The sequence below is a fragment of the Zootoca vivipara genome, chromosome 7 (genome assembly GCF_965207765.1).
Source record: "Zootoca vivipara chromosome 7, rZooViv2.hap1.1, whole genome shotgun sequence".
Lineage (NCBI taxonomy): Eukaryota > Metazoa > Chordata > Lepidosauria > Squamata > Lacertidae > Zootoca > Zootoca vivipara.
In genome coordinates, this window is record NC_142590.1 from 3,978,668 (window position 1) to 4,005,637 (window position 26,970).

Consider the following 26,970-nt stretch of genomic DNA (forward strand, 5'->3'; position numbering starts at 1 on the left):
TTAATTGGACGCAGTGCTGTGTTCAATTTCATGGCAGGCAGGTGAGTTCTCCTGGGGTGTAGCTGGAACAAGCAGCAAGTGTGTATTACAAGGATACAACTAGAGTGTGCAGCTGCCTGGCAAAGTCACAGTAGCGGGTCATTCTTGGCACGCACACACACTGTAGCAGGTGTGTGTACTAGAAGGGGAATAACCGGGATATGCAGCAAGAGAGCAGGTGTGTTTTCTTGTGAGGTGGTTAGGACCTCCAGCATCAGCTAAGGGAGCAGTTTAATTGCTAATCTCAGCATCTCTCAGGGATTTCAGCTTCAACTCAGAGAAGGTGAAGTTTAGCTTGCAGGAATGCAGCAGAGTCCAGAAGACAGGACAGAACAGCAGGATTGCATTCTGGCCCCTGCTACATATTGTGGTGGTTAGGGAGTAAGACAAGCCATAGAACCAATTGGGAGTGGGGCTTGTGGGAGATTGCAGTCAAACATAAATATCCATGAGTGCTAGTTAGTGCATGAAGGGGTTAAGACAACAGAGCTGGATTCCTAGACTCAGCTAGGTCACACTCCCTCTTCTCTGATGAGGGAGGAAGGGAAGCCTTCTCTTCCTGTCTGTCCCCCCTCTGTCATGTAATTGGCCAAAGAAGATGTGCCTAAGTGAGCCTGCAAGATCAGAGCAGGCCTGGCTCTAGGGGTAGTCTCGGTGGCATGGGGCGCCAGGGCGCTGCGCCCGCCCACCAGGGCGGGGGCACCGGAGCGATCTCCGTGCCATGGCGCCCAGCCTGCTTGAGACAGCCCTGGCTCAGAGCATGTGTTTGAAATTATGTTTCTGTGTTCTCTATTCAATAATATTCTACCTGTGTTCTTCTTGCTACTGCTTGGATAAATGCATCAATCTGACATTTGGAAAATTTTGTAAGTAAAACTTTTAAAACTTACTTAACTGTGTGTAGTCTCTTCATTGCAGGAGTTTTTTTGCACCCAGATGTCTTTGCACTTGCACACACACACACACACACACACACACACACACACACACACTCCATCTATTAAAGAAGCCATTTAGTCAATTTTGATTTGTTTACTGCTTTCCCTTTTCCCCCTCCAAAAAAACCAAACCAAACCAAAACATAACAATTTCTCCCTCATCCCACCCCTTACAAAATATATTAAAACAAACATTTGGATTAGATGCGTAACTCAGCTGGAGGAGTCAACTGAAAAAGAAAATCCCACTCCAAATTTAAAAAATGCAAAAGCAGAAATACTTTTTTTAAAGCCAATCAGTTAAAACCAATACATAATAAATAAATGCTTGAAAGGCCAATCATCCATTGGGCTCTGAATACCCATTTAAAAACTGCTGTGTGCCACTGGGAACACTCTTCAAAAGTGCCCCCCCCGGTGAAATTAGCTTTGTGTGACAGGACCATGTGATGTGAATGGAACAGAAGAGGGTGACATGTTCCCTGGGGATGCTTGAGAGAAAGGGGCAATATAGGCACACTTTTCATGTGCCAAACGCTACCGCTCACCAGTTACTGAAAAGATCTCACCCCAAAGGGGTGGATCAGGGAACAAAACAAAATGGTGGATCCAAGGTGGTGGTTGGGCAGCACTGTGTTCTTAAACTCATTCCTTTAAGAGAAGCAGGTTTCACTGGTGTGAGAAACTGACTTCCACCGATGTCCAAGAAAGTGTGCTTAGAGTGGCAGCTTTAGAAAGTAATGCGGAGAATGTAAAGGTGATGACGCTGTTAGAAACACCCATAAAAACAATACAAAAGTAAACTGCGCCAAGGGAGGCAAGGGCCAAAGAACGGTTCTCCTAAGTGGGTGTTTTTTGAAGCACTCGGCAGAATCCTCGTTCAATCCTTTTGCTGCTCCTCTCTCTGTGTGTTTAAGGGCTACTGACCAGATCACAAAAGGCCAAGTCTTTAGTGCCATTCCCACAAGTTTAGCCCTCAGTCATGTCTCTCTCCTTCTCCCTTCAATGTCTCCATCTCCTGGTTTCTTCGCGGGCCTGTACATTTTCTTGCATGCTCCACAAACGCAGCCTGCAAGAAAAGAGAGGGTGCAATGCAGACTCCTCAGCAACCGAAGCAAGACGTTTGCAGCAGCAACAGTAGCCCTGCCATTTGGTCTCTTCTTAGCTGCTGTTGTGCCAGAGATTTGTGCCACATCCCGGGTTTGGTGCCACAGAGTCTGCAAATGCTGGAGTCTTACAGGCTGGCAGCTTGCTGTCTTGCCGAAGAGCACGTCTGGCATGAAAGTAAGGCCTTTGGAAGTCTCGACTTCTCATTCCCCAGTCCTCCCCTCTGGGAGCTACAAGGACAGCCCTGCCCCACTCCCAAGGCTAGCTGCACAATTTACCAGTCTCATACTCCACTGGGTTTGGCAATTTGGCATTGAAGGCCTGCAGGGTGGACTGGACGCGACTTACCTCGTTGTTGGCCAGCTTGAGCCTGTGCCGGAGCAAGCAAGAGAAAAGATCAAGGCGGATTTTCCCAGGCGGAGAGAGGCGGTTTACCCGGTCCCTGATCTCGATCAGTTGCAATATAGCAGAGTCTTGAGAGCCTTGAGTATACGGGTAATCCAGCTGAAGGACAAGGTCCCGAATGGCATCAGACTCAAAGGGCAGGCTATAGCCAAAAACCTGCAAGCTATTGATCCTCATGTAGCCTAAGTTCTTGGAAGAATCCATCTCCAAAGGCTCATAAAAGATGGTTTCGTTTGAGCTGTCGTTGAGAGACTTGATGCGACTCCTCAGGTAGACATGGACTGTCTCAAAGAAGGTCTTCCACTTGTTGCCTAAAGTGAGGGTCCAGTTTTGGCACTGGCCAGAGGCATCCACGTTAGTCCTTTCCCAGTCGGGAAAGCCAGTTTCATTGGTGGGCATGAACCAGCTCTCTGAGTGGCTGCCCCCAAATGGGTTGACATAGATGGCCATGACTGGCTCCAAGGTGCTGTTCTTGGTGAGACAGATCTGGAGGGAGAGGGCCAGCATGAGGTGGACCAAACCTGGCTTGTACTTGTTGCTCTTAAGGGTTACCAGCATCCTCTTCCTCCAGGAGGGGTCAAACCAGGTCCCCAGGCGCATGTCATTGCTGATGAAGATGGAGTGCACTTCAATGCGGCTGTCCCGCTTCTGCAAAAGGTATTTGAGCTCCAAATCCTGCAAGTCTGTCTCCAAACCTATATAGTGCTCCAGGGGCTCTGCCACCTCTGGGCGGCACAGTCCCAGGGTGAGCACATAGCCATGGTTGCAGGACCCACACTGGGTGGCGTTGTCCTCCGCACAGGCAGCACATCCTGGTCCTTCGCCCAAGGCACATGGGATAGTCCCCTGGCAGGAGAGCTGGTCATGGGGGCAGGTGCAGCTGTGGCTTTCTTCCACAAACGTTCCTGGCACAGAGGTCTCACTGCAATAGAGGAGGGACTGGGCATGGCTCCACCAGTAGGTCAAGGGCCTGGCAGAAGAAGGTACAAAGCAGATGAGAAGTTAACTCTGCATCAACACAGCGAAGACATGTATAATTAGTCTGAACCATTTCCCATGTTTCCATCACCCCCTAAAAAAGAAAGCAAAATCCTTCTGCAGTAAACCTTAGTACTGCATAAAGTATACACACTTTCCACGTGGAAAACCAGGGAGCTGGAATTCCACTTGAGAGGAATTGCACTTGCATGTGTTCTATCTTTGTGAAACCTTCTCTGCAGGTGGTAAACTGGCAAGTGGCCAGTGTTTGATGGGACTCAGTCACCCGGAATCCCTTTATGCAATTATGGGAGAAGCCTGCTAGAGGGATGAGAAGGAGCTGGCTCCTCTTTCTCTGCCTTTCTGTGCCACATATAGGAAAACAGGAATCAGCCGTGATCCAAAGGAAATGGATCAGGGTGAGCAGCAGGCTTTGAGCTAAAATGTTCACATTGCACTTTTGCACAAATAAGAAACAATTGCTCTTGTTAATTATTGTTTTAGTCTCACTAAGTTTGGGAGGAGGGTGCAGGGTGGGGTGGCCAGGACCCTGTCCTCCTGTTAAAAAAAAAATATATATATGTCCCTCCTGTCACGGATCGTTTCTGGCTACTGCTGAGAGACGAGTTCCACAGCCATTCTGTCTTTAAGACTTTGATTTGTGCCTGATATATACAGTGCAATTCTAATTTCAAGAACACATGTCTGCTCAGTCGGACGCAGATTCCCCCAATGCCCCTTGCCTGCTCCTCCCCCAGCATAACAACCGTGGGACTCCAAATCTCTTCCCTTTACGTGCCCTGGAATGTCTCAATTCAGGCGCGAACTTGAAAGGGCGGGCCATCTCCCCACTGGACACTTCTCCCTCCCCCTCCCCCTGAGTGTCTGTCTCAGATTGCAGTAATGGCTCTAGGATGCTGTCTGAGCCTTGGTGCCTCTCAAGCAGCGCCGTCTTAAGCGCTCCCGGCGCCGTGGTGTGCCGGATCCTCCGGCGCCCGCCAGAACCCTCCGGCGCCCTCCTGCCCCGTTTCCCAGCGTGGTGGGTGCCGCACGGGTGCAACAGGCGCGGCTGCACGGCAGGCGGGCGGGCAGGCGCAGCTGCACGGCGGGCCGGCCGGCCAGCGGGTGGGCGCAGCTTGGGGCGCCCTCCTGGCGGGCCGGCACCATGGTGCCCTGCGCCACCCAGCCTGCACGTAGGGCCGGGCCTGCTCTCAAGTTTGGTAGTCGGGGAATGTTCACTGCTAGAACCTTCCCTGACACCTCCCATTGGCAGTTGTGGGCTGGAAATAAATGAAACTGAGGTATACAGCAGCTCCTGGGTTGTATAATTCAATCCCTAGTTTGGAGGCATATCAGGGAACAGGGGAGCTGTTGGCTCCTTCAGATGGGCAGTGGGGTGTGTGTGTGTGTGTATCCATGTATGTATGTATGTATGTATGTATGTATGTATGTATGTATGCAGCTCCTTCCCAGTCTGTGTAACATATAGAACATCCCTAAGCCTCTTGGGGGCTTCAGATTCTATATTAGATACTAGTTCCATGCCAGATCCTTCCCACTTGGGCCCCAGAAGACAACGACCACATGCTTCAGCACACTGAACTTAGCGGGCTGGAGGCATATCTATCTTTGTACTGGATTGTGCCCAAGCAAACCTGTCCAAAAAAATATACCAGACCTCTCCTTTGGAAGTCTGAAGCGAGGTTGCCTGTGGCAGCGTTTGGCCAGATTGAAAAGACGCCGGACAATCCGATGGGTCTTCTTGGAGAGAATCTTCAAAGTGCTGCCCAACTTCTGATAGCGGTGCTGAATATCAAGATCCATTGCCCAGTACTGGGAGATGGCTGTTAAGTTCAAGAAGTGGTCCACAGGGAACTTCTTCACCAGGGACTGTAGTTCCTCTGCCAAGACAGAACAGGATGTCAGCAGGAAGGATAGCAGCGGAAAACTCAACACCTGGAAAGTCACCACTCCTTTATAAGAAGGTAGAAGACCAAGTGGTAAAGTTTGACCTGGATTGTACTGCTTTGGGGCTCCTCCAAGGAAAAAAAAATCCTGGGCACATAGCAAACTCGAGTAACAATGGAAATGGGGCAGTTTTATCATTTGATTCCAGGAGGTTGTGGACTCTCCTTCCTTGGCGGTTTTTAATCAGAGGTTGGATGGCCATCTGTCATGGATGCTTTAGCTGAGATTCCTGCATTGCTAGGGCTGGGACTAGATGACCCTTAAGGGCCCTTCCAACTCCACAATTCTATGGTTCTATGAGTCACCTAGCACTCTAATCCTTCTCTCCCTTTGCACACAGAACAGGGTGCAGAGGGGCTTGACTGGGCTACGACACAGCCCTCCTCTCACTATCTGCGCCTCCTCTATGCAGAGGCTCTGCCACAGCACACCTTGTGACATACCCGCAGCGCACTCTCTCAGCAGAAGCAAAAAAGGGCTGCAGGCGGTGCCCTGGGGAGAGCAAGCCCTTAGATGCTCCAAGAAAAAGATGCAGGAGGAGCTTGAGGGTGTGCGAACTACCTGGCTATACCCTAGAGCAGTGTTTCCCAACCAGTGTGCCTCCAGATGTTTTGGGACTACAACTCCCATCATTCCTGACCACTGGTCTTGCTAGCTAGGGATGATGGGAGTTGTAGTCCCAAAACATCTGGAGGCACACTGGTTGGGAAACACTGCCCTAGAGGGCAAATGCAAAAATAGAGGGCTACACCAGCATCAACCCAGACTGCAACAGGCAAAACCAGGTAGGTGTGAATGCAGTTACTAGTTGTTTCCCAGTGCATTTTGATATCTGTTCTTCTAAGGCAAATTATGCAGCAGCAATATATATTCCCTGCTAACACTCCATTTGGGGAAGGACAGTGTCTTTAAACCACTATCTCACAGTGGGGATGATAGATGTGAATGGAAGGTTGTTTCCCATTAATTGCTATTTCGTAATATTTCATATTCTGAATATTTCGTAATATTCCATATTTTGAATATTTCATAATATTTCATATTTTGAATATTTCAGAATATGAAATATTTTGAATATTTCATAATATTCCATATTTTGAAATACTTGGGAGGGGGCCAACTGACTAAATTATATAGCAAATATAGAACAGAGTGGGTAGCTCAGCCTGTAGAGCAAGAGACTCTTAACTCAGGGCTGTGGGTTCAAGCCCCACTTTGAGCAAAAAAAAAATTCCTACATTGCAGAGGATTGGACTAGAAGACCCTCATGGTCTCTTCCAATTCTCTAATTCTAGGAAAACCATTGCATTTCTCTATAATTGCTGCTCCTGTTCTGTAGAGCAACATTCCTTGTCAAGACACAGCAGACACCCACTTTCTGGAAACTAAATTTTCCCCCCAACAGACTTTCCCAGCTGGATGAATGGGCATCTTTTGTTTGTTTGTTTGTGTGTGTTCCCCCCTCCCAAATATATGTGCTGTTTTCTGTTTTGTTTTCAACTGTTTTTTAAGCTCTTTGGATTGTATCTTGTATGCATAGGCTCAGAACCTGACTGCACGTGACATAGCGCGCCCAGCGACACCTATAAGCCGGGCTCTGCCCCTGGAGACCAGCAGAGGAGACAGGAAGGGACTCCAGGCAAGCATGTTGGGAGGCAGGAGCTACGGGCTGCCTCTGTTTGCGAAGCCTTGACTTATTTTGCCTCTCCTTCAGCCGCTGACAGTCCCCAGGAATAGTCCCCATGTGCACAGGATGTCAGCCTTAATCTCCAGCCATACAGCCGTGGTGGCTTACAGCTGCTGGCTTGCGACAGATTTATTAAATCTGACATCCCATATTAGATTGTATCACCTTGACATTCTTTGGAAATTCAGACAGTATTGGGAAATTATTGGAAAAACAATTTCAGTCAGATTAATGCTATTGAAGTTAAATCCAATATTTTGTCTCTTGTTTTAGGAGCTGGGATGTCCGCATGCTTTTTATAAACTCCATAAGTACCCTGTATTTGCGGCTATTGTATTGACTAACTTTGTTTTTAGATTTACCCATATTTACGGTGAATAAAAATGTCACCACCCCATCCCAAATATGTGCAACTGAACTGAATATATTCTTTTTCCTCCTCTGTTATCCTTCCACGCACCTCGCTTTGCAGCTCCCTCCCATAGCTGCCAAGTTATCCCTTTTTAAAAGGGATTTTCCCTTATGCTGAATAGGCTTCCTCGCGAGAAAAGGGAAAACCTGGCAGCTATGCTCCCTCCAGTGTTGAATTTAAGACTGTAAGCTCCTTGGGGCAGGGCCTGTCTCCCCCAACCCCCAACCCCTGCCACTGTTGCTCTGTAAAGCACCTTTTGAATGATGGCACCATATAAATAATAGAAAATAAGGTACCATTTTAGAAAACAAAAGTAGAAATTTACAGTTCAAATGGTGTTTTTTTTTTAAGAATTCAGCCCCACTCATATCCGAGATTAATTTCCAGAAAAGTGTGAGGAATATGTTAATAACCGAAGCCTTTTGCAAGGCTCCACTCATCCATGATGGGGAGTTGTCCGTTGTCTCCCTGTATGACTTCCTGTACTCCTCTTACCTCTTTGCAATCAGCCTGTTTTTGGAAAGCAATGGCAAGTTCTATTAACTTTCAGATTTTCATTTCAGCCCATGGCATTGCATGGGAGGGCAAGGGAGTCATGACACTTTTGGGTGCAAATTTTATGACAACAAGCTCCCTCATTGAGGCCAGAGCTGCAGGAAGGCTGGGCCTTCAGGGTTGGGGTGGCGCTGCCTCCTCCTCCTGGCCAGTGAAAGGACACCCTGGGGTGGCTGGGAGGGAGGGAGGGAGGGAGAGGGGGCCACTGCTGCCCACTGAAGAAAGCACTGAGCCATGTGCATTGCCCAGGGTGTCTCACTGCAAAGGCAGGAGGGTGAGGCCACACAGTGGTGTTCCTGGCTTCGCATTTCTCTGCCTTATCTCTGCTCCCAGGTTGGGATGAGTTTGCAAGGAGAGAATCCCTCGATTAGATGCTGACTGGTGAAGAGAACAACCATTGCCCGGTCCACTGGAGAGGGCACAACACTTGCCCCGCCCTGGGCACCAGCAACCCGTGCTATGCCCCTTATTTCAGCCCCATAGTACCATTGAATCACGTACTTGGTAATTAGAAGAACAAGGATTGCTACCTTAGAATTCACAGTTTCCAAGAAAATGTTAGCCTTGCAAAAGCAGAGATTGCAACCTCCGCTCCTCCTTGCCAGCCATTGGCTGGCAGGACCTCCCCCATTTCGTTTCCCCAGCTATCGCTAAGAATTTGGCTTCTGTTGGGTTTCTTTCTTCCTTTTCATTTTTTATAGCTTTGCTGTCATCTGTCAGGCCTCAAAATCCTGCAAGCCCTGAAGTAGAATTCTTTGAGAACAGAGGGAAGTGGAACTCTGCTCCAGCTATTGCTAATTAGCTGCACTTTTACTGCCTCTCTCCTGCCTTTACCGGATGACTCTGCCATCACTTTCTGGGAAGCTGCAGAAGTCTTGCACTAACCCAGTACACCCGGGTGCCTTCCCCTGCTTTCTGTCCTCCACCTCTCCACCCTCCCCCAGGATCCTTAGTGGTGGGGGTGAAGAAGGGCTTCCTCGGTGCCCCCTCCATATCTCCCACCAAAATAAGGGCTGAAAACTTCTCAGCCTCAAAAAGCCTGCTGAAAGGCACACAAAAAAAGACTTTTGTGCTCCACAAAAAGTGATAGCAGATTTGTCAGGAAAAACTGGGGGAAGCCCATTGAGTAACAGCAGCTGGAGGAACAGTCACCATCTTTCTCCAATTTGCTCACCTAAAAGCCTAACAGGTGTCATGAGAAATATGAAAGGGCGGGGGGGGGAATCCAACAGAATAGCTTCAAACATTCAGCAGTAGCTGCGGGAACAAAGGGGGGGATGAAACACTCGTGTCAGCCAATAGTGTTTCCCCTGCAGACTTTCTCCATGTTTTCAGCTACCTTTAAAGCAATGGTTTTTTTTTACTGAAAATTATATCAGCTGATGTGTCGTCGTCTTCTCCTTCTCCTTCAGCTATTATTAAAATAATTGCTGTGCATGAGTATTTATCTATTTATTTGCCTTGATAAGGTTCATACTTATCTTCTGAACAATTTATTTTTGGTTTTATAATACACTGATTTAGTGGTTATATGTTTAAGCTGTTCTCAGCAGCTGTTACTTATAGTATGACCATGGACATTTTGTTATTCCTAACTCAGTGTTTCTCAACCAGTGTGCCTCCAGATGTTTTGGGACTACAACTCCCATCATTCCTGACCACTGGTCTTGCTAGCTAGGGATGATGGGAGTTGTAGTCCCAAAACATCTGGAGGCACACTGGTTGAGAAACACTGTCCTAACTGACCATGCTGGAAATATGCAGAATTAACCTGAGGACAGGAAAATATCTACGTATATTGAACACATTGATGACACATTTGAATTAGCCCCACGGCTCTAAAAAAATGCTGTGTCTACCTTCTTCTAACACCAAAGTTTAGGAAAAGCCACTGCTGGTAGTTTACTTAAGGAAGTCCTCAGAGCCCCAGAGCCAGTGGCGTTCCTAGCCCAGTTGGTACCGGGGGCTGCGCCTGTGCGGCACCCCGAACAGACTAATCCTGTGAGTGCGCAGTCAGCACGGGGTCACAGTGATGTCACCCTGACCCCGTGCTGACTGCACACACAATGGATCCGGCGCGTGTGCAGTTAGCATGGGACGGCACTGCCATGCGACGGCTCCACAGGACGCTGTGCACCAGCCCATACAGACTGCGCATTTGCGGGCAGAGGCTAGGGGCGGGCCAGGGAGGGGTGCGCCGAATGTCAGCCCCCCCCCGGTAGCACTCGGGGCGGCCCGCCCCCAACGCCCCCTTGCTACGCCCCTGCCCAGAGCTGCCACTCTCCCTCATGTTCAGCTGGTTGACCTCCAGATTTCAATAACCATCAATGGTCAAGCACTCCCTAGCTGGCTCTTTTTTTACAAACGATGGGTTCTGGCTTCCTAAAAAGTTTAAAGGAGGTTCCCAAAATTGCTTCCAATTCCTCCTGCCTTCTTTGTCCCTTTCCAGATGTTTATCTTCAAACTTATCTCCATTACCACACACTCTTTGCCTCCCCACATTTTCCTAGTCTCCTCTGGTTCACCGAGTAAATTTGCCTGCCCTTCTTGTGGTTGTTGCACTGGCTGCCATCTCCGATTCTCACAAGACCTGCCTTCACTGCTGCCTTTGTCTTCCGGCTCATCTGCATTCTCTGCCAGGCTGTTCACAAGAGAGGTGCAACAGTCAATGGCTCCTTCCCTCAGTCATCTGTCATCCTCCTTCCTTGCTGAGTCAACTGGATGTGGGCAATCATCCACCCATCGTCACGTTCCCCATGAGACCCACGTTTCCAAAACTCACCTGATTCCCGAAACTGTTGGTTGTGGTTCTCCCAAACTCCCTGGATCTGAAAAAGGCTCTGTTCCATAGCCTGGATGTCAGCCTCAGGACAGTTGCATTGTGGGAAGCCGAACCCACAGTAACACCAGCAGTCATTCTCTCGGCATATCAGCTCCCCCTCTGAATTGCAGGTGATGTAGCTCAAGGCAGCAGCCACAAAGCGTTCACGCAAATACTCGGGCAGCAGGGCTTGCAGGCCTGCAGAAAGTAGGCAGAGAAATTACAGGCCTCAGCTCAGCCCTATCTGCGTCAAGGAAAAACAGGTACTATGGAAAAATAGGAGCCACCTCCTAGGGGCCGAAGTGGTGTTGGCCCCCCAATAAAATATTTGAGGGCTCTCCCAAGTTGATGGGCATTGCCATTCAAATGGTGTGCTTGCATCACATCATGCAATTGTTTAAGTGGGACGAGGCTTACCTGGGCCCCCGCAACATTTTATTCAAGTTGGCACCCCATATGAAAACCAAAGAGCTACACTCACTTCCCTAGCAGATTTTTCCGACATACCTACCCTATGAAACAATGGCTTCTTTCAGGAGATCTGCCCTTTAGATGTTGCAACAGAACCTAACTCCATTGATTTGTGATTTATATCTGTTTGTGCATATACTAAAAAGTCCCACACCTGTACATGCTTGTACAGATATCAAATTGTACAGATATCAAAAGAAGGTGAATCAAGTGAGGACTCTGACTTCCACAGTAGAGTAGCAGATGGCACTCGGGGCAAGCTCCAGCTTCTCTGGCTAAAATGGACTTCAGAGAGAAGTACTGGGCATGACCACTGTCTGAATATGTCTTCAGCAAGAGTAGACAAAACTAGCCCAGTTGCCTGACGGAATATTGCATGGGCAATATACAAAATTTACTGGAGGCAACACATATTAACAAAATGATGCACTTCATGTCGTTGGTCCATGATTCTATAGCAGGCATCCCCAGACTTCGGCCCTCCAGATGTTTTGGACTACAATTCCCATCTTCCCTGACCACTGGTCCTGTTAGCTAGGGATCATGGGAGTTGTAGGCCAAAACATCTGGAGGGCCGCAGTTTGGGGATGCCTGTTCTATAGCATCCATTAGTGTGTTTGTTTTTAAAAAGCACTGAACGGATGGCATTCCAAACTTCATGTTGATTCTTATTGATTATGGATTTTCTCCACATCTTCATAAAAATATGCACAATCCTCAGTATTTAACCCCAATTTACCCCTGCAACATACACAGTCACTGCATTATTGTCAATGAAAGAACACACACATTCAAATAACTTTGTTTCTGTGTATGTGGTGCAGTCATATGACTCGCCCGGGTGGTCAGCAGACCCGCAAGAGTTTGCATGATCCAGCTCTTGACTTACAGGAGCATCCTCTGATTTTGAGTGTGAAGGTAGGTTACAGATATAAATGAAGGGATCCCTATGCAGAATCTGCCTTGGGCCAGGAAACAGTTCCAGCCATTGCAGCTGGGCTTAAGCCTTCAAATCAGAAGTGATCTAACTCAATTCCCATTCTGAGGCCTTCTGCCATGGAAAGAAGGTGAATATTGTGAGCCAGGAGCAAGCAACAAACAAAGACAAATGCATTTTAACTTAGGGTTGCTATTTCCACCTTGTGAGCAAGTTAGAAGATGATTCCAGTTAGTGTCCAGTGGATAATGTGGATGCAATTCCAGGCAGGTGGAAGGAGAAAAATCCTTACCGAGAAGTTGAACTTTGTTCTCAGGGCTCTGGACAAGAACAGAGCTCACAGAATCCAGGTTGTCATAGTTACTGCAGCCAAGTGGCCCCGTTCTGGTTTCAGTGACCTAAGCAATGGAAGAGTGCAGCTTTACCATAAACAACTGGAATGCAAAGACAAAAGGACCTTTGCCCATCCTTAACATACCTGCTCTGAACATTAGATTGACTTGTGTGCATATGTTTTGATGACAGAATTTGGTGCTAATAACACCAAGGTTTGATACCCACATGGGACAGCTGCAAATTCTACCATTCTAACTGGAAAGTAGAGCCCTTTCCCAATGTTCACTTCAACCTTCACCCTCCCAAAAAGCTGGTTTTCTCCCAGTGGAGAAATACCCCATGTATTTCCTCTTGAAGGTAGGAATGCACCTGGGTGGGGGGGGGGTGTCTTGTCTGGAAAAATGGTTGGCAGGAAAAGGGTTCAGGGTCCTCTATTGCTCTGCTCACATTCCGACCACCCCCTCCTCACAACTGCATTGTATTTGTTTTGGTCCTTAAAAGCCCTCCATTCAAGTCATCCAATAAAGTGTGTGTGTGTGTGTGTGTGTGTGTGTGTGTGTGTGTACTATGAAGTGTGTGTGTGTGTACTATGAGCCTTAGCGTGACTTCAGCCTAGCCTTCTCACATTTTAGTAGTCATCTCTAAAGCCACAAACAAGAGGGTGAACAGACAGGCAGAGACAGAAACACGTTCCAAGAGGGCGGAAGTGTGTATCTCCACGTACACAAGACTTAAGCTCCAGATGGAGGGAAATTGTGCAATCTTTAGAAGCTTAGCCCGCGATATTTTGCAGGGAGCTGGGGTTAAGCCAGGCATAATTGCTGTATATATTGATTTGCATTTTCCTATGGTTTGAGTTTCGTACGGTTTGAGTCATTTTGCACACAGAAGCGGCCCTATGACAAAGCATGGAAGCAGATTTTGTGTGCCATTCAGGCCAGCAGTGTGAGAGACAGAGAGATATGTGTCACTGGGTACAATCCGCCAGGATTGTTTCCTGTGCAAGTCTCATCAAAATGAATGGGAGAAGCACAGGAAGAGTGTGGATTCTTACACAGCTCGTGTTTGTTTCAATTGAGCCTCGCAGGCAAAACATTGCTGGTGGGTGGTACCCGTGTTCAACTAGCTTGTGCGGGGGAGGGGGGGAACATTTGGATTTTCTACACTGGACATTGAAACCTCGTGGGCTGGCCCTGTTTAAACTGAATTACCCTCATCATCCTCAAACTGTGGGCGAGTGTATAAACACAGAAATCCAACAAAAAGTGACATTAAATGCGACAAAACAGAGAGAGAGCGCACTTTGAAACATGGAAACTTGAGCCAAGCACTCCAGGCTTATGAGAATGCAAGAGGCCACTTTGCTTCTAAAAAGGAGAAATAATTGTGCAGTAATTGGCCTGCTGATGGAGAGCAGCCCTGCCTCTAGCCGCCGCCCCTCCATGAAAGCTCAGCATCATTAGCATGGCTGATTTCCCACAAATAGCACAAAGGCACCAATTGCGGTCTGACTCCCTGCTTGCTGCCCCTCCTGTTTCCTTGGCGGGGGGGGGGGAGTGTGGAATGGGAGAGGGGAAGGCTGACTAAAGCGATAGGTTTATAATTGCAGAGCTGGGTAGCAGATCTCAGGGATGGCAGCCTTGCTTAAGCAACCTGCAAATTAAAATCCAGGCATATGCGATGGGGCGGGTGGGCAGGCAGGCAGGCAGGGGGAGGGTGGCTAAGAGGGGGGGGAATAAAAGCAGAGTCGTTGCCCAAAATGAAATGGAACAGGGAAACAAGTGTCTTTTCTGGTGCTGAGTCTGACTGTTGCAGTACATTGTTGGAGGGAGCTGGGGAATTGGAATCCTGCATCCCTCACCCCCCCAAGGAAAAGAAAATCAGTTACAGTGGTGCCTCGCTTAACGAATGCCCTGCTTAACGAAATTTCCGCTTAACGAAAGGATTTTTCGAGCGGATGTTGCCTCGCTAGACAAATTCGTTTTACGAAAAATTCGTCTAGCGAATCGCGGCTTCCCATAGGAATGCATTAAAATTCAATTAATGCGTTCCTATTAGCAAAAAAAATTCAATGCATTCCTATGGGATTCGCTAGACGAATTTTTCGTTATAAGAAAAGACCCATGGAACGAATTAAATTCGTCTAGCGAGGCACCACTGTACTGGGGCTGGGAAAGGGATTTCTTGACTTTGGCACTGGGGTGAGGCTGATCAGCAAGTGCCCTAGCAGGGTCAACCAATTGCTGACCCCTGCCCTTTGGTCTCTCTCTCTCTCTCTCTCTCTCTCTCTCTCTCTCTCCCCGTATATATTTTGCACATCTGCAAGCCCTGCGGATCTCTCCATCTCATATGAAGATGGTGCCATTTTGGTTACATAACGATCCGCACTCAAAGAACGAGGTCACGATTAGGATGTAGGATACCTCCCATTTTCCAATATCCTGCCACACTGTCATGCGACTGAGGAACCAAATCTGGAATGGGACAACATAGAAAGAAGCAGGCTCGATCCTCTATACCTGGGATCGAGAGGGGCAGATGTTGTGCTTGGCACCTACAACCCATTTACTTCCCTCCATATAATTTCACAGCAAGAACAGAACCTGCCCCATCCCTCATACAAGACAACGTGTCCTGATGCATGTGGATCCTTCAAAAGCGTGAGATGGTTTTTCTGTGAATCCTCCAAGGGTCCCTTGTGGGATGTATCCTGCTTATCCCACGCACAATTAACCAACCTCTCAACAACAACAAGCCCCCCTGCATTTAATGGCGAGGGTTGCCGTCTCCTCCACTCCCCAGAAACCAAACTACCTCATGATTGAGTTTCAGTCTGAGAAATGGCAGGCACTGAGCCTGGGACAAGAGCCAGTGCTACCACCATTTTTGGCCACAGCGGCTGCCGCCCATAAGGAACCCCCTCAGGTGCAAAATTTTGCTTCCCGCAAATCACCCCTATTACAAGTCCCCGCTGTTTAGCCAAAACGTCTCAAGCAAGGCCAGTCAAAGATGGTGTGCATGAGGGGGAGGAGCAAACATGGGCCCCTCCCACTCATTCCCAGTAACAGCAGAGCCCTGTTCATGTGGAACCTTAACTGGGCAATCTCCTCCCTGTTTTGAAGATGTTTTAAAATGCTTCTAATGTTGGTTCCTCTGTTTTGTTTTTGTCGGGTTGATGTTGGTTAAATGCTTAGTTGGGGTTGGCGGTTATTTGCTTATGATTGTTGTTATTATGGGTTTTCCAGGTGGCGCTGTGGGTTAAACCACTGAGCCTAGGGCTTGCTGATCAGAAGGTCAGCGGTTCGAATCCCTGTGACGGGGTGAGCTCCCGTTGCTCGGTCCCAGTTCCTGCCAACCTAGCAGTTCGAAAGCACGTCAAAATGCAAGTAGATAAATAGGAACCGCTACAGCGGGAAGGTAAACGGCATTTCCGTGTGCTGCTCTGGTTCGCCAGAAGTGGCTTTGTCATGCTGGCCACATGACCTGGAAACTATACGCTGGCTCCCTCGGCCAATAATGCGAGATGACCGCGCAACCCCAGAGTCGGTCACAACTGGACCTAATGGTCAGCGGTCCCTTTACCTTTACCTTATTGATTTATTGGTTTGTTTGTCGCTTGTATAGGATATTTTGTTTTTTAATATTTGATGCTTTGTTGCAGTTTTTTTATATGTTGTAAGCCGCCCACAGTGGCTGGGGAAACCCAGCAAGATGGGCAGGATATAAATTAAAAAAATATTACTAAATTATTATTATTGAAGAGGAAGAATCAGATGAATTGGGCAGCTGTATAGGGGGTCTATGTACCGACACGTAGCACTGCATCATAGTTATCACTGCTAAATTTACACCTTCCCATATAAAATACCACATGCACGTTTTATGCAAATCTGTGGCCTATTCTGTTTTCTTTTTGCCCTGCTGCTGAAGTGGTGACCCAATCAAGGCCCAGATTGCGGCAACACGCTCTCCACACAGGGCTGCCTTGGAAGTCAACAGCTTCATGCGCTATGGAACATCCCCCTGCCTTTTGGCTTGCCTCTAGGGTTACCTTGATGGCAGCTGTTGCTATCTGGATGTGATGGAGGCGCCGCAGAGTGCTCTCCCGGTCAATGAAGTACGAGGCTGCCAGCTGGTGCAGGGTTTCCAAGGAGACCGTGGCATTGCTCCCACCACTTCCTGCTAGGCCGCCGGCTTCCGCTTTCCGACTGAGCTTGCGCTTGTCCACAAAAATGGTCAGGGACTCTTCTCCTGCAAAGGCATGAGGCACGGTGTTTAGTGACCCAGATGCTATGGGCTCAGTGTCCCTTTTGGGTGACTGTCCAATCACCAGTTTAACGAAAGGACAAAAGGCACATCTCACAGGAGAGTTTCAACCAGAGCCAGATCCCTGTAAAACATTGAAAAGTTGACTACTATCCCATCACGATCACCCCTTGTCTCTCCTTGTCTGTTATGCGAGGCTCACGGATTTGTTTTCCGGCAGACTCACTTCACCTACAATCTCCCCAAAGTGAATTCACTCCCCCTGGCTCAAGTCCTTCAATGTTCACCAGTCCATATCTGGAGTCCACAGGTGGGCAAATACTGTACCTTTAGCGGGCGAGTCAAAGCCTAGCCCCACAAAGGTGACAACAAAGAGGCAATACTGGTAGGGTATGATCTGGAGGGCATTAGCCTGCCAGTGATTTATGGGGTCCCTGTGACCCTATCTGAACATCTGGGTGTATTCCTGGACTTAGAACTGCTTCTTAAGAAGCAGCTTAGAGTTGTTGTTAAGAACATCGTTTCCCATCTTGAGCTAATGTCCCACCCCCCTGGGTCATACAGATCAAACCTTGCTTCAGTAATCCTTTACCTCTTCTCTAATCCAATCCTAGTTTGACAACTGCAATGTACACTAGATGCAGCTGCCCTGGAAGGTAACGTTGAATCTTCAACTGGAGCAGAATGCTGTTGTGTATCCCCTAACAAGTGTTGAGTGTTAAGTGCATGCTCAACCTGTTCTGTGCCAGCTACACTGGTCGCCAATTGGTTCCCATGCCCAGCTTGACTTAAAGCCTTGCATGGCGTGAGATCTTCCTACGGTACTTCAAGGAGCATCTCTCCTTTATACAAGCCACTCACCAACTGGGAGCTAATCAGCAGGCCTTACTAACTGTTCTGTCCTTGTGACGGGTCCAGACAGGGAGAGCCAAGAGATGGAATTTCACTGATCATTCCCAAACTGTAGAACCTTCTACCTAAAGAGGTTAAGAGAACTACCTCTTTATTTTCACGCTTCTTGTACCAGGCTTTTGAATTTGTCTGTTTGAAATCACTTTGAGCTATGGGATAGAAATGTTTTAACAAATTAATAAACCTGGTGTCCTCCCTCAACTATACGGATAATTTTGACAGAGGAACACGGCAAATCCAGAAGCTCTGTATCAGGGACTGGCATCTGATTGGCTCCTTGCTTGTCACCTGACTCTCCAGATCAAGAGGATTCTAGGCTATTCCAGCAGTGTTCTATAAACATAGATAGCTCAGTCAATAGAGCATGAGACTCTTAATCTCTGGGTTGTGGGTTTGAACCCTACATTGGGCAAAAAGATTCATGCACTGTAGGGGGTTGGACTAGATCAGGCATCCCCAAACTGCGGCCCTCCAGATGTTTTGGCCTACAACTCCCATGATCCCTACCTAACAGGACCAGTGGTTGGGGAAGATGGGAATTGTAATCCAAAACATCTGGAGGGCCGAAGTTTGGGGATGCCTGGACTAGATGACCCTTGTGATCCCTTCCAACTCTAGGCCTGCCATTCCTTCCTTTGACCAGTCCGCTTGGTGGCACTGGGGGAATGAACCAACTCCTGATCCACACACTCCTGATCCACAAGATCCTGGTCTTGAGCCCCATAATGCTTGTTGGTGTCCATACTTCAAGCTTTATAAAGTACCCTAGGTGTCTTCTGTGGAATGTCCATTTAAGCCAACTCTCATTTAATAAATTAACAATGATTATGATTATGGCTATGATTGTGATGTATATACTGCTCTTCTCAGGACAGTTCACAAGAGGAAAAATACAAGATGAAAAACAAATAATTAAAACGAAAACAAAACAATAGCCCCCTCCTCCTACAAACACATTTAAAACTAAGGATATCCTCCTGCCTCTGGGCAATTTACACACACACACACACACACACACACACACACACACACACACACACAAACACACAATCAGATCCATTAATAACTTGAATATGCTACTTCTATATATGGATGTCAACAGCAGTTCTACAGTGGACTTTGAATAGACCCACAGAAGATCAAAACACAGAAAACACACATCAAGGCAAGGGAGGAGAGAGGAAAAAGCAGCCTTGGCAAGTGAGGAGGTATTATTTAAGCCAATTGGTCACTTGCACAGCAAAATGTCACTAATTGTCTTTAGCTGTCTGGCAAGCTTGTTTTGTTGCTATTAGTAGACATGACTTATGGATTTCTAAAAATCCATATCGCTACTTTAAGACCTGCCTTGAACTACGGCTTTAATCAATAATAACAAAGTCTTCACGCCAATTTGTATTAGTGTGAGAACTTTGTTGCCAGATTTTGGGGAAAGGGCAATTCAGCAGACCCCAAACGCCCCACGTGAGGTTCCCAAAGTTGCTTGGTGTGACAAGAGGTTTGGGGAGACACATGGGAAGACTGAGAAGGGGTACGGGAGAGCCAGCATGGTGTAGTGGTTAAGAGCGGTAGACTCGTAATCTGGTGAACTGGATAATAATAATAATAATAATAATAATAATAATAATAATAATAATTTATTATTTATACCCGCCCATCTGGCCGGGTTCCCGTAGCCACTCTAGGCGGCTTCCAACAAAATATTAAAATACAGAAATCCATCAGACATTAAAAGCTTCCCTGAACAGGGCTGCCTTGAGATGCCTTCTAAAGGTCTGGTAGTTGTTGTTCTCTTTGACCTCTAGTGGGAGGGCATTCCAGCCCTCTGCCTGGTTCCCTGTAACTTGGCTTCTCGTAGCAAGGGAACCGCCAGAAGGCCCTCGGCGCTGGACCTCAGTGTCCGGGCAGAACGATGGGGAAGGAGACGCTCCTTCAGGTATACTGGACCGAGGCCATTTAGGGCTTTAAAGGTCAGCACCAACACTTTGAATTGTGCTCGGAAACGTACTGGGAGCCAATGTAGGTCTTTCAGGACCGGTGTTATGTGGTCTCGGCGGCCGCTCCCAGTCACCAGTCTAGCTGCCGCATTCTGGGTTAGTTGTAGGTTCCAGGTCACCTTCAAAGATAGCCCCACGTAGAGCGCATTGCAGTAGTCCAAGCGAGATATAACTAGAGCATGCACCACTCTGGCGAGACAGTCCACGGGCAGGTAGGGTCTCAGCCTGTGTACCAGATGGAGCTGATAAACAGCTGCCCTGGACACAGAATTGACCTGCGCCTCCATGGACAGCTGTGAGTCCAAAATGACTCCCAGGCTGCGCACCTGGTCCTTCAGGGGCACAGTTACCCCATTCAGAACCAGGGAGTCCTCCACACCTGCCCGCCTCCTGTCCCCCACGAACAGTACTTCTGTCTTGTCGGGATTCAACCTCAATCTGTTAGGGTTCGCATCTCCGCTCCTCCACATGCAGCTCTGATGGAGAGCTAGTGGCACAGAAGACCTAGTCTTTGGGCTTGTGGGATCTGTGCTGTCCCACAGAACCAAGGGGGCCTCTTTGTAATCTGCCTGTGCTGATGCACACAACACACTGGGGGTCAAGCTTACCAGACAAAGTGTCTCTCACCCCACCAACCTGCCTGGTCACCAAGATCGTCAGATGAGGCCATCCTGTGACCTGCAGAGGTTCACTGCAGTGGTTCTCAAAGGATGTGGCAGGAAGATTCAAGAACAACCAAATATTACAATTCACAGAGGATTCATGTTGTTATGTAGCTGCATTATTTTATACTTTCCAGTTGCCCCGTGATGATATTTTAAATAATTGTGTTTTATGTTATAAATCAAGCGCTGCTAGGAGTTGTTTCTTTTTGTTTTCCAATATATATTTTTATCAATTAAATTTTTGGTGTGGTGTGAGCAAATTTTTATTCCGAAAGTGTGGCCCAGAGAACTTTATTTGAGAACTACTGCTGTAGTGGCAGCCGCCTGTGCTCCAAATTCACTTTCAGTACTTGAGGAAAACACATTTGTGGAGGCCTTTCCTGACCATGTAGTACCAGTTGGATTTTATTTCCTTTTTAAGTTCCTACCATTGACTTATTTTGAGTTTTATTATTATTATTGGTATGGGGTTTTTTTAGTACACCACTTGGCTGAATGAAAAATATCCTTGTATATATGAAAAATGTACGAAACGTATGAAAAATGGTATATAGATTTTAATAAGCAAAACAAAATATGACCAGCGGTAGTGAGTGCAGGATGGGGCGGGGCACCTACCAAAGCCAAGATGGCAGTGATACATGCCCACCTCTGTGACTAAGAAGTTATGGAGTGGCTCTTGAGGATGGGGGGGGGGGGCTTGGGTTTTCCCCATGCCAGGCCAGTTTTATCCACCTTTGCACTTTTCCATTCAACATGGTATCCCCACTGTGTGTCCATAGAAACCAGTAGGCCCTCCACATGCTGCTGGGCTCCAGTAGTAAATTTATTTTTTAAATTTATTTTGGCTGTTGTCAGGGGAAGGTACTGTGACTTGGAGGGTTGCAAAACTATCGTCATAGACTGTGTTCAAGAGGGTTGTGGGCATTACCACCGGGCATACTGCTTGCAGTTCAACGGTTGCCATCGTATGGCTAATTGTGCACTGGATGCCAGCCCATACCTGCCAAGTTGCTGTCAGAGAAATAAGGGACCGGGCCGGAAATAGCAGACCGGAAGTAGCGCTGCCGCCATTTTGGAACTGGGCGGATCATGCTCAGAAGTGACTTTTGATGCTGCTTTGCCCAGTTCCAAAATGGCCACCACGCCAGACGTCGCACTGCAGCCATTTTGGAACTGGGCAGAGCAGCATCAAAAGTCGCTTCTGAGCATGCTCTGCCCAGTTCCAAAATGGCCGCCGCCATTTTTTCAGCCATCCGTTTTTTCAGCTAGGAACAGCTGGGAAAACGGGGATTTCCCGGGGAAAACGGGAGACTTGGCAGTTATGGGCCAGCCTAGGCTCTGGCACAGCAAGGACATTTTTTACAATGGATACAATAGAATTGAACTGCATGGCCGCAATCCTTTGAACACACCCCTCCCCACTGTATAATGGGACCCGTTTCTGAGTAAAGATACAGTGCATGGGACTTTAAGGCTGCACATCTATGGATAGTTACTTGGAAGTAAGCCCCACGGAACTCAGTGCAACTTAATTCTGAGTACACATGATGAGGACAGGTTTCTTTTTCCTTGTGGCATGAGCTTTTGTACCTATGTTGGCAACCTGCAATCTCACAACACCTTGAACTCCTTGAAGAGGAAGAGTGGGACATGAAGGAATGAATAAATAAAAATGTTACAGTAGTACAGAGATATTGGTGTGCCTGGAACGCATTTTTTAATATAAAAACACAACACTTAATTCAGGTACTTGGCCGATGTGGCTTAAGACTATAGTTTTTGAGTTTAAGAGATAAAACACATGGGAAGAAAGGGGAGCATTCACCTCCAAGTGTGGCGGAGAGCAGGAAATGGGTGCCATATTTTTTAATCAGGTTCTCAGTGATCTGCTGGAGGCTGGGCCGTCGCCCCAGAAGGCGAATGTTGCGGATGAATTCTGGAGCCAGGGGCAGAGGCAAGCTGAAGAAATCTTTCCTTTCCAATGCCAAATTATTCACCTTCCAGCGAGCAAATTCTCTGGAGGAGAAAGCCAAGAAAACAGCAGTGGCAAAGTAAGCACAATTATTATAACTGTATCCAGGATCCAGGCCTGGTTTTTCTTAATATAAGAAAAGGAGCACGTTTCCAGCATCTAGGAATAAGGGGATGAAGGACCCTCTGAAGATAACTCAAATACAGACTGTCTGTCGGGAGTTAAGTGTACACGGGGCGAGCGCACTAGTTCCTCTTCCATTACCACTCCAGCCACCCTCACAAGTTGGAAGGTGACGTCCCAAAGTGGGGAGCCTCCTAGGCACATGGGGGCTCCCTGGCACAATTTGGAACCCTGGTTTTCCACAAGGAGCCCCCAGGGGTAAAAGAGGCTCCCTGCTTGAGACGCTCTCCCTCCAACTCAAGGGCAGCCTGTCTTGTTTTGATGCCTGAGGCAAAACAGGAAGGTTTTGCCTCCTGCACTTACTGGGGTCATGTGGCTTTGGCCCCCAGTGGGAGGTCTGCAAAATCTCGCCAGAACCCAGAAGCTGCAGCCACTGAGCCTTGCTTCCCCGGTGGCAGCAGTGGTAGGGTTGCAGGAGAAGTGAGAAGGGGTGGTGATATCTGCCAGAACCTCACAAGATCTCACCAGAAGCCACCACTTCTCTTCGCTCCTCCGGCAGCAGGGGCAGCAGGGTGGGCTGGGATTCCCCCCCCCCCAGATGGCTGCCTCAGTCCACCTCAGGCCAGTCTTGCTGCAAGGGAGACTGGGAGAGGGATGGTGACCAAGTTGCACACTAGTCTCTACAGTCCACCTCTTCCTTCACCAATTTCCCTAACGCAAAGACAGAAAGCCTGAAGGAGGCTGATGCACTAGAGAATTCTGCACAATATTCTGAGTGCTTTGGGTTTCTGTATGAATCTAATCTTAAGCACAGGCCTTGCAGTGCAAAGATTGTAGGCTAAATTTAAAACATTCCAGAGTGGGAAGTGAGCCCTGCCAAAGACATTGAAAAGTTGTTCTGTATCAAATGAATAATACTGAGCTAGGTGGACCAATGATCTAGCTCAGTATGTTAATACTTCTCACCACACCCTTATATGTATGATGTTTCCAAGATGGGATCCAACTCACACAAACATGTAATACCAATTCACACACTTTACTTACCTGACAGTACAGACATCTCCGAAAAACAACAACAAAGCGTGTTCTCCTTCATGGAGAGCACATGTTTTGGTGAGGCAAACAAGACATCCCTCTGTGGCCATGAATCTTATTGGGCACCTCTTGGTCGCTGGGGAGAATTTGATGTTGCAATTTATGATTGATGGCCAAGGGGCTATTTATTCCCTGCGTGCGTGCAGCGTTGAGCTGCCTCTTTTCGCTGCACGCATCGGATCACCCAGTCACCCTCCCTATATTTAGGGCTGTTCGTGTTGACCTTGCTATGCCTGCCATGGGGTCGTCTGCTTTGGGGCAGGAGCCTGGTAGGAATTCTTCAATTTGGCTGATTGGTCGGTGCCATTTGGTTTTTTGCCTACTGCGTAGCAAAATCGTCACGACTTGTAAGGTTGCGGTTAGGCATTGGTTAAATTTGGTTGGTGGAGGGGGTTTGGTTGGCTGTGCCTGCCCCTCCAATGCTGCTGCTGCAAGGGTATTCCGTTAAAGGAATCCAGGGGCTCGCCATGCTCTTGTCCGAACCCCTGTCCAGGGGCTAGGGCCACGCAAGAGCCCCTGGGAGCATTTGGGGAGAGGTGAGGGCCTGGCACCCAGCTCTATTCTCTCCCCCAAAATGTTTTCCCTTATTGATTTTCACAGGCTTGCGGATGTCAGTTCTATTCCTGCCTCTAGGTAGGAACAGATAGTTGCGAACCAATGCCTAAGAAACCACTCACATTCTGTAATCAATAAAGTTGTGGCCAGAAAATTATGCCTTAAACAAAAATTCTGTGTGAATTGTGTTTTATTTGAGCGTGGCTTGGGGACCTCGACACGCAAACAACAGCAACTGAAAATATTATATGCAAAGTGTTCTGAAAACCAGGGGTTTACAGAAAACACCCTGAAAAAAGTGCAATTAAGACTACAGACCTAAGTATACTTACTAGGGATTAAGTCCCATTGAGCTCAATTAGACGTTTCTGCATAAACATAGAGCTACACTCTAAATGATTTTCTATTTTCCTTTCCTTTTTTCCCCCTTCTCTCAAAATTCCTCATCCGCTCCTCCTGAGCAGAAACCTCCAAATTCACCTGGACATTTAAATTTTGCAGCTATTAGCATTTCCCCCACTGCATGGAGAGTTGCTTCAGCAGCACAAACTGGACCTGCAACGCTGGTAAGAGGCAGAAGATAACATTCACAATAACAGTTTGACTGAGAACTGCAATTACCGTATGTTTTTGATGGGCTTCAGGTAAAGATGTATGGAACACCACTACCAATAAACTTCCTTAGTCTTACTGAAACATTCTTATTGCTTCCCTAGGAATTCCTTGGGTGTTTGGGCTAAGCAGGAACCTCCAAATTCACATCAATATTTTTGTTTCAGAAAAATGTGATGGCAACTCTGCTGAAGACTTCATTTCCGTGCCTAGTACCTTGACAGTAACGCTGATTGCTACAACCAGAAATGAGTGATGCCAACAGCTTGTAGAAACACACGGTGGCACTAGGCCAAGAGTGCTGGAGGAATTCAATTCACATCAGTTTGATCCTATTCCTTCAAGGAATATTTCTGATCCATACTCCATCTGTATGAACCAGCTTTCCAGATGGATAGGACATTAGAGAGATTTATACAAGGCAGCCTATACACCACAGTAAATACTGGCAATCTGTAGATCTGATAAAGTGCCCCAAATTATGAAATGAGGTAAAGGGCATATATTTGCACGGCTACTCTTTCCCTTCCCCCAAGGCAGGATAAAATAGGCTAGCAAGCAAAACCACTTAAGAGTAACAACAAGACGACTACACATCTGCTTCATCTTATGTTACGGTTGTCAAGCTAAAGTATGAAGACATTGGCTTGCCTTTTTAAGGGTTTGATGTAGTTCTTCCTCAACTACAGAGGTGATGGTCTGGACACTGCTTTGCTTCCATCAGTCTCCCTGGCATGTCCAATGGGCAGGGATTGTGAGAAACATAGTTGAACAACAGAGGAGCAAAGTTTCCCCATCCCTGCTCTCTTGGGTTCTTACAGGAAGAAAAGAATGGCTTGAGACCATGGGATTTGCTATTTCCTCTGCCTATTGATTCAACTCAGGAGACAATGGAAACTGCAAATTCCATGCTGCCTGGTAGGAAATTATGCTCTCGAGCAAGCTCAAGAACATAATTTACAGTGAAGGAGAAACCAAAAGGCTTCCTGCATTTTAGTGATGCCTCTCTGCCGCTAGTTTCTCCTACCCCATCTGAAAGGAACCGTTTTTGTCTTGGAGAGGGGGATGAGGAAACTAGCAAGGGAAGAATGTGTAGTCCTCTATTTGCCAGGTTCATCATTGTGTCTACTTCTGCCATTATCAGTACAGTTCCATTTGAATCTGGTCATTGCATGAAACCAGTCTAGGTGGAGTTCCATCACCACCACCCCCTTGCCAAGTCCCAAGAAGCCAACTTGACAAAATCTCCTCTCCTTTAAAAGCCCAGCGGCCCTGCTACCCTTTTTGCATGTTGACACCTTAAGGGTCCTTGTACCACTGTGACTGGAGTTGTATCTTCCTTCACACTGGACCTTGGCTTATAAAGAAAGGCCCCCATTTATGAAATACGTAGCTTTTACACTGAGAGCCATTTCTGAGTTTAGTTTTAAGTCTTTCTGTGTGCAAAAGATAGGCTTTACTCCAGATGATTCACTTTAAATTCTGATTATTTACTTCAATTTGACCTTGGGGCAATCTCTCTCTCTCTCAGTCCGACCTGTCTCACAAGATTGCACTGAGATTGGGGAGGCAGAGTCGTACCTTGTGTATGGCACCTTGAGGGAAGAATGGTGAGGTAAAAATGTAATTAACAAAAGCAGTACCTGTTTTGGGCCACCTATCAGGCCATTCTTTGTATATTGAGATCTCGGCCAAAGATAAATGTGTTGACACTCAACAATTTTATACATATCAGTTTAACATCTGCTGCCTGTGGAACAAGTCATGAGCTACGTGCCAACCAGACCTCCACTTAAGAGGCCTCGCATATTCTTCACACTATGACGGCTGGCATGGAGATGATGATTTCAGCAGCCTGCTGTGTCCCCTAACAATGCCCCTGTAAACAATGATCGGCCAATTTCATTCTAATCTTGACAATTTCACTGTAATTAAAACCAGGCTGTGGCTTGCAAACACTTTAATTAAGTCTGATTGGGAAAGATGGAGGAGAAGCAGGGGAGTATAACGCATGGCTGGCAAAGCCAGCAATAACACAGAGTTCTAAGTCTTCTGAGCATGACACCCACGCAGCTGCCAAACTAAGTTTTAAAGCAGGCTAAATGTGGAGTGG

General features: G+C 47.4%; 1 protein-coding gene across 2 annotated transcripts in view; it reads right to left on the reverse strand.

Moving 5' to 3' along the window:
* Window positions 1-1,051: 1,051 nt before the first annotated feature.
* The window catches only part of BRINP2 (BMP/retinoic acid inducible neural specific 2), a 95,447-nt gene continuing 69,528 nt past the window's right edge, over window positions 1,052-26,970 (reverse strand). Inside the window, exons 3-9 of one of the 2 annotated variants that reach the window (XM_088673675.1) lie at window positions 22,323-22,513; window positions 16,706-16,905; window positions 12,611-12,716; window positions 10,872-11,108; window positions 5,146-5,368; window positions 2,433-3,459; window positions 1,052-2,046 (exon numbers count right to left, since the gene is read on the reverse strand). In XM_088673675.1, coding sequence (XP_088529801.1) covers window positions 1,954-2,046; window positions 2,433-3,459; window positions 5,146-5,368; window positions 10,872-11,108; window positions 12,611-12,716; window positions 16,706-16,905; window positions 22,323-22,513 — 2,077 coding nt within the window. In that variant the 3' untranslated portion in view covers window positions 1,052-1,953. Of the gene's footprint in view, window positions 2,047-2,198; window positions 3,460-5,145; window positions 5,369-10,871; window positions 11,109-12,610; window positions 12,717-16,705; window positions 16,906-22,322; window positions 22,514-26,970 lie in introns of those variants that run through there. The other variant, XM_088673676.1, reaches the window with a different exon arrangement.